Below are 15,883 nucleotides of genomic sequence, written 5' to 3' on the forward strand. Positions count from 1 at the left end.
ATGGCCATTAATAAATATTAAATCTGTATGCAGTTTACAATTTTTGACATATTTTCATAAGGCAATAGTTTTTTTTTTTTTTTTTTTTTAAATACTTTTAGGCCATGCAGGTCAAGCACATCAGCTAATAATGTGCCTCATCAGTAGGCAGTTCAATAAGATCACTAAATACTAGAAATTCGACCAGGGTTCAACCTGAGGCAAATGGGCTTGCTGCATGGTTCGGTTTTATAGTTTTCTGAATGTGTAACATGAATACAAACCAGTTTTACTTAGACAGTCTTCCATGAAGGCCTCACTGTTGTTACGGTGATAACTTTTGTTTGCTTTGCCATATTTAAATGATGTAAATAATATTACTCAGTTAATAACGTTGATACTGTTCTGTTATTGGGACTGGATTCAGAATGTATGAATGTATGCACATCTGTATGTATGTACATATATGTGATATGTACACACACATACATTAGTGGTTACATATATACATGCATACATGAACACATCCATCCATACAGACATGTATGCATATGTACATTTCTGGATCCGGTCTTGATAATAGAACAATACCATAACTTTTAAATGTAATGATTGAAAAATTGAAATGATTTGATGTTTGCAAAATGTGTCATTATTCAAAGACATCTCCTTATACTGCAGTATGTATTTTCCAATGTTCTGGAATTTCTTCTATCTCATCTTCAAAAAAGGTATTTGAAGCCTGGGTGCACATAGACTCTCCATCTCAAGCAATTTTAGTGATAGAATTGTTATCCTGTATATAATGGCCTTTTAAGTCGTTTCAGCTTTACAAATAGGAATTTTTTGCAACAATATTATGAACATTATCAACTTTGACATTCAGATGTTAAGCAGTTTCCTACACTGTAATTATGTCTCTTGCTGTAAATGTTCTTTTTTATTGCTTCAGTGCTTCTTGCATAGAAATCTTTTCTCGTTTTCAATAGGTACTTTCTTGCTTTGAAAAGCTTTATGCTAAGAAAGAGGTCAATTCATGATAAATGCTGTTCACCTGATTTTGCAAAAGCCAGTGAAAATATATGAATATCTGCAGAAAATTTAATAAAAAAATCTGAAAGCTTTCAGAAGCTATGTGATGCCAAAACAGGTGTGTTTTTCCCTACATTTACAGACACATACACATTGCGAGACCATTTGGGCTAACGCCACATTGGGGTAAAAATATTAAAAAACAGGATATATTTAGAATTTCCAAGAGATGATCTTGCACACTGGAGATAAAAATGTTTTACCCCCTACAGTGTTGCCACTGCTCGCTTTGAAATTGTTGATTTTTTTAATCAAAAATTTCACAAAGTGTTGAAACAGACTTTCCAGGTACCCATGTTCAGGTGGAGGTCTATGTTATTCAGAATTTGATGACTCTAGGTACCATTGTTTTTTCACCTTGCGAGAAATGTATATACATTCATGTGGATTCTTTAGTTTCTTTAAATGTAATACAGGGCAATAATATTTAGTGGCAACAATTTGAAAAGTGATTTGGACATTGAAAGTGAATTGGTGCAAATGTTGTTTTGAGACTAATAGCCCTTTTGGGCTAATAATTCTTTATTCTAGAAACAAGTTTTTTTTTTTCCTTTCTTACTCATTGCTTCTGCAAGTGGCAGGCATGAACTTATTACTAGATGTGAACCCAAATGACAGGTAAGTATAGTTGGAATATCTGAGACCACTTGCTATTTCATATGAATTATCAAGCAAAATATCCAGCAACCTGTGTCATATACATAGGCTTTTTTGAAAGATGTTTAGAAAAAATTGCAGATAATTGCAATAATGAAACCACTTGTCAGGACTTGTATGTCTTTTTATTTGCTTTGGAGACATGATGCGTTCTGAATAGGAACAGGGAGCTTACTCAAGTTATGTTCATATATGTGTGGAATAGACAACACCAGCAGGAAGTGTTGACTTTACACTTTATTCCCTATAAGATCACCGATGCTCCCGCACTTCGGGATACGGAGACCAACCACTTGTGGTCTGAACGTAAAAATATAAAACTACTAACTAAAATTCTAAAATAAGAGCTAACTTTGAAATTAGTTTACAAGTGCCTAACACTAAGACTTGGCCTTTTAAAAGATTACGTATGTAGTACCCAAACTGCCAAAACTACAATTCACTTTAAATATCAAGAGAATTAAACCTCTTGCCTTAAAGGCAAGCAGCAACTGATTGAAAACTCATGTGTAATGCAGTGGCAAGGTGGCTCACTTCCTCCCTCTCTCTCTCTAACTCTTAAGTTGTGGCAAAAAGCCACAACTTAAATACTTGGGCGTTAGCAAGTGCAATTTGCATAAACAAGTCAACACATTTAATTCTGGCTGGAAGTGGAAAATAAGAAAAGATAGTAAAGTTTTAAAATAAAATAAATGTTAGTAAAACTTTAGATCCTTACACACTTAATAGGAAAACTATTATGTTGTAATGAATTGAAGTTCCATTTCACCAGTCTTTCACTTTTCATTTTACTTACTGTTAAATGAAATTATTAAAAAAAAGAAAAGCATTTTTCTGTTTAGTATAATGTATCAAAGGAAAATATTTTTATTTAATTTAATTTTAGTACTTTCTGATTATCTGCACCTCCGTGAAAAAACACTTAAATTATTGGCCACTTTATAACTTGGGAAAAATCATTTGCTTAGCTATTTTCTTGACTCATAAATACTGATCTCTTCATAAATAGTAATGAAAAGCTTTTTCTAAGAAACATGGAATTTTATTGAAGGAGGGCCACAAAAATCACTGAAATAATAGTTAACTGTAAAATGGGTAAATCTACGTATACTCAAACAGATGTGCAGAATATGCACATGTGTGATGACTGTTGTCACATGTATACTAAAAAATATGCAGAAAAACATGGCAGTTCAACATAAATTTTAAATTGGGAGTGTAGATAATCAGAAAGTTTCTCAATTCATGAATGTTTAAATGATTAACCTAAAATTTATCTGTGTGAAAATTATTTTTATTGCATATAAAAAAAGTATTTAACTCGAATAATCTGATTATTAGTACAGTATAAAGTCTAAGATCAGGAATAATCAAGATTTTGGAGGTTCAGTAATCTTTGGATTTTAAATCATCAGTTTAAATGTAGTAAGATGACACATAGAAACTACAAAACTAATAAATTGGTTTTTTTGAATTAATGAAGTATTTATGAACTTAGGAAGCAAAAATTTACAAAAGCTCAATGTTAAAATTTATTTTGTTTAATTAAACATATTCTTCAATGTAAGTAGCTTAAGCTATTTCGTTTTCGTATTTATACTTTCTCTTATTTTATAGAGACTTTTATTTCTTCAGTTACTTATATTCTGGAATTTCTACAGTTATTAGCCCAAATGGATGCTAGCCAAGAAGGGCTGTTAGTCTCAAAATGGCATTTTGCATCAAATCACCTTTAAATGTCTGAATAACTTTTCAAATTTTTGCTACCAAATATTATTGCCCTGTATTATGTTTAAAGAAACTAAATAATGAAGAAATTACCTGAATGTATGTATGTTTCTTGCACTGTTAGAAAATAACCATAGTAGAGTCATAAAATTTCGAATAACATAGTCATCCACTTGAACATGGGCATCTAGAATCCTGAATTTGGAGTTTGTTTTTGTCTATTTCATATTTTATAAAACTTTAATGAAATTTTGATTAGAAAGCTCAACAGTTTCAGAGCAAACAATGGCAACACTGTAAGGAATAAAATATTTTCATCTCCAGCCCTTGAGAATATCAGAAATTCTAAAGATATGTTGTTTTTAAATATTTTTAGTGGCATTAGCCCAAATGCTCTTGAAGCATGTATATGTTTGTAAATGAAAAAGATGCCCATTTGGATGTAATATAAATATCTGAAAGCTTTCAGTTATATGTATATATATATATATTATTCTGTTAAAAAAATTTCTAAGTCTTGAACTTGCTGTATCAAGAATTCCCACTAAATACTCAATTCAGATCTTTCCATTCTCAATGTTGTTCATTTTAATTGCTTACAATATTTTTTGGAGATTTTGCTATCCAGTTGATTAATTAATGATTGGAGCCATTGTCATTGTAATGTAGATTAACTTCATTATATCATCTTCATTTAGCATTTCTTTGCATTATTCCATTAATCAAAATTTTGCTACTCTTTTCCGTAGAAGCCATATTGTACTTTTTTTTTTTTTTTTTTCCTGTGCTTTCTTGATATGAAGCATCACCAGTTTGATTAGCCTGTTTTGTGATCCAACTATATTTTTAATCTAATCGCATTGCTTACATATGATCAAAGGGAATACTATTTTATCAAAAAAGTGATATTCTATATGAAGAAGGTATTGCTTGAATAACCTCATGACATTAAAATGTGACTGGAACCCAAAATAGCAAGACTTTCTGAATTTAAAAAAACTGTACTATAGATTTCACTGTCTGTTGATTGATGACTAGAACATTATATTTGCAATTGAAGATTTCAATTACATTATCATCATTTAACATTTCTTTACATTATTTCATTATTCCGAAAATTTCAGTTTTTACTTATGATAGCTGAAAACATGGAAATTAGCTATCATCAAGAAGTATGGTAAAAGAAGTCTAAATTATGCCAAGAATTTTTTAAGAATATCTTCTGATATTCTGTTTCATGACCTTGCAGTACTCAACACAGCAAATTTTGTACAGTCAAAAGTCTTTAATCCGGACCTCAAAGCTGCAAACTTTCTTGTGCATTTACGCATGTGCATAATACGTTTACGCGCGCACGTTTAATGTATAACGGACGGTATAAGCTAAGCTAAAATTATCTAATTATCTATTTCAGTTAATGTTGCAGATTGCATTGTTCCTTAATCTTCTAATTGGATCCGGCTTATTTTTTGCAGACTGTTAGAGCAATTTTATAAAAGTAAGCTTGAACTTTTGATTATGTCAAAAAGAATTTTCGATTCTGGAGCTGCCAAAGGATCTACAAAGTGAAAGCATGTTTCGACGTCCATCAAACAAAAAGTGGAATTGCTGCCAAAAATGGATAAAGGCATATCCTTTGCTTCTCTAACCATTCCAAAATCTGTTTATCAATTTCACACTGCTCTGTGGGGGGGGGGGACACTGCGGCGCGCAATGAACTGGAAGTTGATCTGTCGGCACTATCCTTATCTTCAGGTCAGATGCTTTTATTTTATTCGGCGTATGATTCCTTACTAAATGTAGTAATTCATCTCGATGTACTCTGTCTTTGATATGATTTAAATCAAATTCTTCATCATTATAAATATCACAAATACACATCAAATAATTTTCTGGTTGCAATTTTCTAATTTCGACTATGCGTAATGTATGCTTTACGCATGCGTGTTTTGAAAGAAATGTTTAATAAAGTAAACAAATAAATATTAAGCTTTTTTTTTTTTTTTTTTTTTTTTGTAAATTTTGATACCTTTTTATTTCATAAATTATGGTTTCATACTTTTAATTTTATAATTTCTGCATGCCATCTTACCAGATTTAAACTGATGATCTATAATCCGGAATCGCCAAAGTCTCGACGAGTCCAGATTAAAAACTTTTGACTGTATTAAAATATTTTAAGACTTCTTGAATGGTTTCCAATATTTATTTGCTAATGAATATACAGTTTTACAAGAAAAGAGTAAAATGGGTACATTATCTTTCTCTATTTCTTTAATTTTTATAACAGTAATAATAGTAGACTTAACAAAATTATGAGTTGCATCAAACCTAAAAGTACAATTTGCAATGCTTGCTAATTTAAGTATATCTAATTCTTTTTCTTCCTCGGTATGACAACAAAAGACAGCCAGAAGGAACAGCATTCCACTCCAAACTAACATTGTCTTTAGACTTCACTTTATGTAGGGTTAGACAAGATTTTAAAAAATGCTGTTGTTCCACAACTACTAACTACATGTTGAACAACAGTGTTTTCTTGGAAATAGAAAGTGTGCTTCACTGGCTGCTAGAAATGGCCTGCAATATGATTCAGCATCATTACAGATAATGATGTTTCCCAGCAAAAGAAGTTTTACCTTGTAGAGAGAAAATTCAGTTTACAGTGCATTTACTTGAGTGTCATATTCTCCTTATCTACACTATGTGAAAATAAGAAAATTTCTCAATATATTTATGCATGTCATGGGAAATCTGGATAATTATGGCATCCAATTATTGAACTGCATTCATCTGCTACATTTTAGGTAAAGCATATTGACTGGATTCTTTTATTGTCAGTTTTGTTTAATGTCAAGTAATTATTTTTTATTCTACAGGTTTTACTAGTTCAGGGTTATGTTGCAAAAGCTAGTTGGGGCTTCCCTAAAGGTAAAGTTAATAAAGATGAACCACCACATCAGTGTGCTGTTCGGGAGGTAAGAATGCATATTTTTCAGTAGAATTCATTACTATTTCTTTGTCTTTTGTTCTTAAATAAGTTCTTTAAAAATGAAATTCAAAAGAATGCATATTTTTATTACTTATGAATTATGTTTTAATATATTTACTAATTGTTAATTCTTCAAATATTATTGAAAAATAATTAAGTTTCATAATCAAACTAGAATTATAGATAATATGCTGTGGATTTTAGTTACTTTGACACCTATCAATAAAGCTAGCCTCTTACTTAAATTGCATTGTAAATGACAAATTCAAATTGTAAAAATTAATTTAAATTTCTTTTTTTTATTGAGGGTATCACACTATTTGGATATAGCTTGTGTCATTGTTGAATGCTGTTCTAGGCTATCATTCTTCATATCCATTGTGATGTGTTAATTCAGTTTGGGATTAGTGGGTTACATTGATGGGCTTTATCTGCTTAAAATATACATCTACTTGTTCAATATAACCATTGTTCATCAATGGCAAGAAACAGAAGCCATACAATCTTGATAAAATCATCTCTTGTTTGATATCTGCTTGCTAACTGGGCTAGCTCAATGAGATTTCATTGGTTAATCCTCTGACTGGCAAGGCTGCATATATATGTTTTAGAATATTTTTTGTATCAACTTTAAGAGAGTATATATACACATGCATCTTGAAATATGTCAAAAAATTAAGGCAATATACTAAAAGTGCATAAATCCATGTATAAGCATTTTGCTATTAAAATAAGAAAATACCTTTTTTCTCATTGCAGTTTTAGAAAATTTGAGTTTAAGTGAAACCCTATGTCGACTGGAGGATTAGTATTATTCCTGACAATTTTTCTCATTTTTCTCATTGAAAACGTCTCTTCCTCTAGACCACAGGTGGCCAACCTGCGGCTCTTTGAATGATTATTTGTGGCTGTCAATAAATGTACCCGAGTTCCCTTTTCATGTTTGTGTTATTATATTTTAAAAAATTATTATCGTTTCGTATGCGTTTCAAAACATCTTTTAAATACTGACAACAAATATGAAAGACTAAGTGCAACGTTGTAATCAATATCACTTCTGTCCAAGTTAAAAATGATATGACTCATCGAGAACTGTGGGAACGAACATAAACAGTAGCATAACAGTTCTGTTCATCGGATTTTCTTCTCTTTCGACTTCCTCTCGAATTATGAGAAACATGGGAGTCAAGGCCTTGTCCGGCCGATTGCTTCTCGATGAATGACGATCTATGTAATCGACCGACTCCAGACCGATTTTGAATTTGTAAACTTTCATTGCCACAGACAGTTTACATTGTGCTCTGGAGGAAACAATTTGTATCACTTTTGCTATGGATATAATTTGTAATCTGGAATTTTTGGTAAGTTAACTATAATTTGTTTCGTAGTATGTAATACGAGTTGTTATTGTTTTAATAACACAAAGCTTGTATTTTCTAAATTTCTTTATTTATTTCCAGTTCTTTTAAAAATATGATGACAGAGAATGAAAATAAAAAAAAAATAAAAAAAAAAAAAAAAAAAAGAAGAAGAAGAAGAAGAAAATACAAGCTAGAAAATAGAAGTTTTAATAATAAGTGGCAGGATAATTTCTTTTTTATTGACAATAACGGAAAAGCATTATGGGTTATTTATAATTCTACAGTCAAAAATTATTAAGCTAGCAATTTACATCGACATTATGAAACCAATTATTCTCAGTTTTCTAATCAGTATCCACAAAATTCCAAATTAAGATCAGATAAACTTGCTTCTGTAAAATCAAATTTAAATACACAGCAGTCAATTCTGATGACCTTTAGCAATCAAACTAATAATGTGGCTGAAGTCAGTTTTGTTATTGCCTGGAATACTGCTAGTGCAAAACGCTCGTATGGAGAGAGAGAGTTTATTAAAAAGAACTTGGAAGGTATACTTAAAATTTTAGATCCAAATGATGCAGCATTGCACAAAGTTGTTTCGCAAATTCACATCTCGAGACCCAACCGAACGACGCATAACTGCAATTAATACATTTCTTGAATATAATTTAAAAAATTATTTGAAGAACTGTATTGCATTCAGCTTAGCCCTTGACGAATCGACAGATATCACTGATCTTCTGCAATTGGCAGTTTTCATACGTTTTGTTTCACCTGACTTCGTTGTTAAAGAAGAATTGTTAGATTTAGTAGCACTTCAAGAGTCAACCTGCAGTGTCAATATTAAAAATGCATTAGATTCCATAATGAAAACTTTTGATGTGCCTCATAATAAACTTGTAAATATTGCAAGTAATAGAGCTCCAGCAATCCTGGGTAAAAAAATCGGTCTTGTTGGGCTTTTAAGAGATGATTCTCAAATTCCACAATTCATACCGATTCATTTCATAATTCACTGAGAACATCTCGTTACAAAATATTAAAAATATCCTGATGTTATGAAAACAGTGTTACACATTGTAAATTATATTTGCACCAGTGCAAAAAATCATCAAAAATTAAAAAATTTCCCTGAATTCAAATATTTTCCTGAATATTCATAAATTTCTCTGAAGAATTAAAGGATGAAGAACTTCCAAATTTTATTTTCCATTGTTAGATGGTAATCTAGCAGCAATGTATTAAATTGATTTATAGATTTGTTTGATCTGATAACTGCATTTCTAAAAGAAAAGGAAACAACTTATTCAGAATTAGACGATGACGAGTGGTTACAAGACTTAATGTTTTTGACTGATGTCATGGAACATTTGCAAACACTGAATTATAATTGCAGGGAAAAGATAAAATAATGTCTGGCCTCTCACAGTGTATATTTAGTTTTCAAACTAAATTACAGCTTTTTCAAAAGGACCTTAGATATAAAACATTTTGTCATTTTCATTGAACTAAAAAAAATTTTTCCAATATTATACAAGAAAAACTCAACGAGAATATAAAAAGGCTAGAAGGAATATTGTCAGAATTTCCAAATAAATTTCAAGACTTCAAATATTTTAAATTGTCTCTTGATTTTTTTCTGAATCCATTTGAAATTAACATAATTCAAGGTGTGTTTTCCATTTCCAATATAATTATGACCCAGAAAGCATCTGGAGAATTAGAATTAATAGAGAGAGATGCAAGAAGATCAAGCTCTACAATTAAAATATAAGTCGACGGCGATTACTGAATTTTGGAAATTTGTTCCAGAATCTAAGTATCCTGAATTAAAAAAGGCTGCTTGTCGAATTATTTCAATATTCAGAACAACGTACTTATGTGAATCATTTTATTCCACTTTAAAATTCATGAAATCCAAACACCGATCAGTGTTAACTAACGAGCATCTCAACTGAGAAGGGCTGTCACCAATTATTCACCAAATTTTAAAGAATTATCAAGAGAAGTAAAATAAATGTGTTTAATTTTTAACATTTAAATTCAATACACACATTTTGTACTTTTATTTATATATTTTCAATAAATATAATTTCTGTAAATAAAAATTTTTAATACCATTTTTGCATACCTTTTAAATACGTATTTAATTGTGGCTCGTGAAAAATTTCAAATTTTGAAAAATGGCTCAGATGGTCAAGGAGTTTGGCCACCCTGCTCTAGACTGATAGCCATTGATTACTGTGCCTAAAATTAATATCTATTATAATTTATTTTGATGCTTCTGAAGCGAGTCCCCCCCCCCTAAATTTAGGATATTTCTATATGCAGTATTCTGTATTTTTTGGCCTACGTTTAGCATGTTTCTGTATGGATTATATGTAAGTGTAATTATTAAAAAAAATTCAACATTGTGTGAAAATTGTTTGAAACATGGCTTTAGATAACCATATTCATTTTAAGAATGCACATTATATAAATATGTTTTATCTGTGCTTATGAGGTTCAAATCTAGTATTTAATTCCAGTACATTTGCATTATAGCAGACACAGTCAAAAAATAAGTATGAAAAAATTTGTTAGCCCTCCCTCCCCCCAAAAAAAATCATTTATAGTACAAAATAAAATGTAATGAAATTATATTTACATTTATTTATTTTTGTGTACAGTTTCTTACCTTTCTTCTTTCCTGCAACTTTTAATGCTGCATTTCTAAAATACTTTATTGATACATAAGTGCATTCTGTGACCATTTTCACATATTCTGGTACAAGGTAAAATACTTTTTTCTTGAAAGAATATGACTGCATTTTTCTCCCATTTCCTGGTAAGTTTAAAATTATTAGTATTTGTTTCTGAAAGTTTTAAAATAATTATCAATCAACAATTAGTTGATTAATAATAATGCAAATAATTATCAATACAATAATGTGTTAAAGTAATTATCAACACAAGCATTAAAATAGTTATCAAAATATCATACCATACACTTTCAGTTTGTATGTGGTATTTAAAATATCTTTCTTAATAGAACAGATTGTCTGTGCAAAGTGTTAAGCAAAGTTTGTTTTTTAATCAGCATCGTTAAACAAAAAGTGGAATTGCTGCAAAAAATGGATAAAGGCATGAGGAAAGTGACAGAGAGGTGATTTGTTTCTCTAGCCATTCCGAAATCTGTTTATCAATTTCACGCTGCTCTGCGGGGGGGGGGCAGTGGGGATGATAAAGGCAAAGCATATTTTGCTTCCCTTAAATAAAGCTAAGACTAATCTAAATAAAATTCATGCTTTATTCCGTAAATAAAATAAAATAAGCTAACACTGTAACCTTTACAATTAAAATCATTTGATTGAAAGCAAACTAGCATTATGCTAACTCATAATAACACAAGAGAACAAGACATTCGCCGATACCGGCGTACATATATATAATACTTGGCCAATCTTGACGTCATCGGCCAATCAGCGGCAACCACGTGAGCTTACCGCCGATTGACCTCCGATCAAAATTTGCATAAGAAAAACTTAAAGCCAACAGGGGGGATATTGTGGCGCGCAATGAACTATAAGTTGATCTGTCAGCACTATCCTCATCTTCAGGGCAGATGTTTTTATTTTATTTGGCTTATAATTCCTCACTAAATGTAATATTTCGTCTCGATGTACTCCGATATAATTTAAATCAATTTCCTCGTCATTATAAATGTCACGAATACACATCAAATAGTTTTCTGGTTGCAATTTTCTAATTTTGACTATGCGTAATGTATGCTTTATGCATATGTGTGTTGAAAGAAATGTTAAATAAAGTAAACAAATAAATGTTAAGCTTTTTTTGTAAATTTTGATAACTTTTATATCATAATTGCTCTTTGTTTCGTAAATCACGGTTTCATATTTTTAATTTTATAATTTCTGCATTCCATCTCACAATTTAAACTGATGATCTATAATCCAGAATCGCCAAAGTCCCGATGAGTCCGAATTAAAGACTTTTGACTATTTGAATAATTAAGATACAATAACACAGCGAACAAATATTAATTTAGAAGTCAAACAACAAAAATCAGCATTATGTTTTCAAATTTTCACGGGACTAGTTTCGATGGTTTTACCGAACCATCATCCTCAGCTGCAAATGAATGAGATAAGATATAATGATTAGATAAGATAAGAAAGCCTGGACAGGAGATAAGTCATTGGTGCCATCTGTTGATGAAACCAGAATTAAAACAGAATTTCTTTAAAGACTGAAGGGTAAAGATGGATTGGAATTAGGATCGTTAACTAGAACAGAAAGTTTTTTTTTTTTTTTTTTTTTTTTTTTTTAATGTGCAAAGAAAATCTAGTTCACCAATGGAAGATGTTTTTCTGAATAATTTTGGCAGTGGAAAAATTGAAAGTGTTATTTTCGGACCAACAATGTTGGGCAACAGAAGACTTCTGTGTTTCCTTTTTTCTAACATATGCCTCATGTTCCTTAACGTGAAATTTTAAGGTTGTCTTAGTTTGGCCAGTGTAAATTAAACCACACTGGCAAGGAATCCTGTAAATACCCCAGGAATTCATATTCAGGATGGGGTCCTTGAGTATGGAACTCGGAATAGTATTGATGGGAGAATAAACAACCCGAAAGTTAAATTTCTGAAAAATATGTGCAACTTTATAGCTAATTGATGGAAAGAAGGGAATGACAACAGAATTTTTATAATCTCCTAAAACAAGAGTGTGCCTTTTGGTGTGTTGAGATGAGAATTTTTTAACTGCTTGATTAATAATGTTGGGTGAAAAGCTCTGTCAATAGCTATCGCTTTTAAATAATTTAGTTCTTCATCAAGGGATAGTTTGGAGGAGTAAACTTGAAGAGCACGGAAAACATAGAAATAAAATGAAGCTAACTTTTGTTTAGTCAGATGACATGATTTGAAGTGTGGTGGAAGGCAAACCGATGAAGGTTTACGGTAAACCATAGTACTGAAGTTGGATGTGTTACGTGTGACTAGAATGTTGAGAAAAGGAAGAGAATTGCAAGTCTCAAGCTCAAAAGTGAACTGAGTAGCAGGATCAATGGAATTCATTGTTGGAAGAACTTTATTTAAACCATCTTTATTACCTACAAACAGGGTAAAAGTATCATCTACGTAGCGGAACCATACTATTCTAAATTAATAATATTTGAATGTTTTGCTTCTGATACTAGATTGTTCTAGAATCAATGTTTTACTACATTATTCTTAACATGTTTATCTTCCCTTTATTTTCTATACTTTTCACTCAACATAATGATGGAAAATATCAAAAATGCTTCAAATCTTATCACGTGGACAAGCGTTATAGAAATCAATTTTTTTATTAATAAAGAAGTTGAAAACTGGCAATTTAAAAGATCCATCTAATACTCCTAAATGCATCAGATTAATGCTTTCAGTTTTGTTCTAATCAGCAGGTCTCTCTCTAGGCAAGCAGCAGCGGTGACAATATCCAGTCTTTTGTAATAAAATATGCTGATTATGATCTTATGCCACTTGACATAAACTCTACCTGCTATTTACTAAACCTCTCCACCAGCGGTTCTCAACCTTTTGATTAGCGTGCACTATCTAAACAAAAATTGAAAACCTTTATTAGTACCATCTCTACAAAGTACTACTACCACCACCACTCTTGAAAAAAAGCTCAGATCGCATAAATTTATGAGTGTTAGAGAAAAAGACCAGGATGTTGGGGTTTTAATTTTTGAATTTAATAGTTAAGAATACTTTGCTCCATTGCGTACCACATATTTGTCTCTTGCATACCATTAGTGGCACGCGTACCACTGGTTGAGAACCCCTGCTCAAGACTGAGCGAGTATGTAACAAAACGGTTAGGTTATTTAATTATGGCAAAGCCTCGAGGGCTATCTGCCTAAGAGGAGGGATGCCTTCGTGGAGGGCTTTCTAAGGGAAACTGGCTCGTATACACGTTACGCATGGAGAAAACCATGAAAACACCCATGCAGCCAGCCTGTTCGCGGGATTCAAACCTTGGACCGAGCTACCAGTGTTCAGCAACTTTACCGCTCGGCCGCTGGTGGCCTATGTGACAAAAAATATATATATATAAAAATCAACATAAAACTAACTGTTAGGAAAACATAAATAATTATCTTCTTTCAAATCTGTCCAACTATTATAAGTGTAAAATATTTAATGCTACTTGATACATTTTATAAAGTTGATTTTGTTCTCAAACTTATTTATAATTTTGTTAATTTAGTTCATCCTACGTACGAATCTATTTTATTTTTAGGATAGTATTACAAAAGTAAAGTTCAGGCATAGATAATATTTTTAATTGAATTTATTCAGTTTCCATTTGCTCACAGGTCCTTAATTTTTTCATTAATGGTTCTTAAAAGTACTTAATTTTTGTATGCAGAAATGTGTATGAACCCTGTAAGAGTTTTTTTCCCATGTAATTGTTTCAGAGTATTGAAATGTCTATCAGTTTTCTTTTGAAAATTTATTAAAAAATCTTCTGACTTTTTACACTTACAGAGTTGGTAGGAATAATTTTTCTTTCCGTTTTCAGACTCTGCGTCTGGGAAGGTCTAAAGGCAAGATTTATAGATTATTATTTTGAAAACAAGAATTATAGACCTAGAATTGCCAGAAAAATGTGACAAAATGAAAAGTATCTTCATGGTATTAATGCATAATGGATGTGTTTTCTAAAAATAGTTGCATATAGTTCTTGTGTAAATTATTTCTCTTTGGGAGAGGAAAAAAAAGTCAGAAAGTGGAAATATAAAAATTCTCTAATTTCAGTAAGTTTGAACAAAAAAGGGAAATGTATTTTTTTTTAATTTTCTGGGGGGGGATGAGTAATCTGGGAAGTTTGCAAAGTAGATTCTTACATAGTTAAGCAACTTATTTAAAATATATTCATGTATTTTCTTTTCTTTCTCTCTCGTTTTTAAATTATATAAATTAGTCCAGAGTATTATAAATGTTTTCAAGACTTTATTAAATATGATTACTTTAGAAATGATGCTGAAATCAATTTTCAAAACAGCTTAAAGATGTTTCTGTGTGAAATTCTTAACAAATTTCAGGCCCACCAGCGGCCGAGCGGTCGCTAAACACTGGTAGTTCGGTCCGAGGTTCGAATCCCGCGAACGGGCTGGCTGCATGGGCGTTTTCGTGGTTTTCCCCATGTGTAACGTGTATACGAGCCAGTTTCCCTTAGAAAGTCCTCCACGAAAGGCATCCCTCCCTTTAGGCAGATAGCCCTCGAGGCTTTGCCATAATCACACACAAACAAACAAACTTAACAAATTTCATGCTAGTCATGTGATGTTGTAGGGTTTAATGTTATTTAACCGTTGTTATCTTATTATTTTGGTTTTACGTTCACTTCTGCTTTTGTCAACTCCCACCTGAATGCAAATTAATTAAAGTATATTTCATAAAGAAGGCTTTGACCAGCTTTCATGCTGGCCGAATTATTTAAGTAATTGGCTTCAGCTAGCTGCTTTTGCTTCGTGAAGGCTTAGGACTGAGTTAAGGTTAAATATGATAAGTTATTTTTATATTTCATATTCAAACTACAATTTGAATGTGTATTCTGATTATCTATAAGTAGCAGAGTTCTTTTCTGTTAATCTTTAGAGTATGTGTAACAAACAGGTTGACGTGTTAATATTTATACTGAAATTGTATTGAATAGTAATTTTCAGGATTATTAAAATGCTATCGCAGTCACCCCTGATATATATCTTTGAGATTGCTAGTCTTATCCAATGTTAGATTCCATGCAAGTATTTGCATTTGCAACCACGAGGCATCCTCTTACCCAAAACATACTGTAGTATATCTTTATCTATTGCCATATGGTTAAAAAAATGTTAAATACCTCCTTTTTTCAGTAAGTGAGTGTATTTTATTTCATTTGTTATTTTTTGCAGATTTATTTTGCAAATTTTTAACGTGTTAAAAGTTTTAAATTTAATACTTTATTTATCGCTTTTAAGTATTTTTTCCTTGAAATTGCTAATATTTATAACATGAAAAATATAGGTAGGAAGCATATTT

The 15,883-nt window shown here is 31.2% G+C and overlaps 1 protein-coding gene across 2 annotated transcripts in view; it reads left to right on the forward strand.

Annotated features, from left to right (window-relative positions):
* Positions 1–15,883, forward strand: part of DCP2 (decapping mRNA 2) — a 105,172-nt gene that overhangs the window by 35,400 nt on the left and 53,889 nt on the right. For both annotated transcript variants that reach the window (XM_035354429.2, XM_085825474.1), the window contains exon 5: positions 6,336–6,434. In XM_035354429.2, coding sequence (XP_035210320.1) covers positions 6,336–6,434 — 99 coding nt within the window. The remainder of the gene's footprint in view (positions 1–6,335; positions 6,435–15,883) is intronic.

This window comes from Stegodyphus dumicola, chromosome 10, assembly GCF_044657685.1.
Source record: "Stegodyphus dumicola isolate Sdum_Otavi_A_Nest chromosome 10, ASM4465768v1".
Lineage (NCBI taxonomy): Eukaryota > Metazoa > Arthropoda > Arachnida > Araneae > Eresidae > Stegodyphus > Stegodyphus dumicola.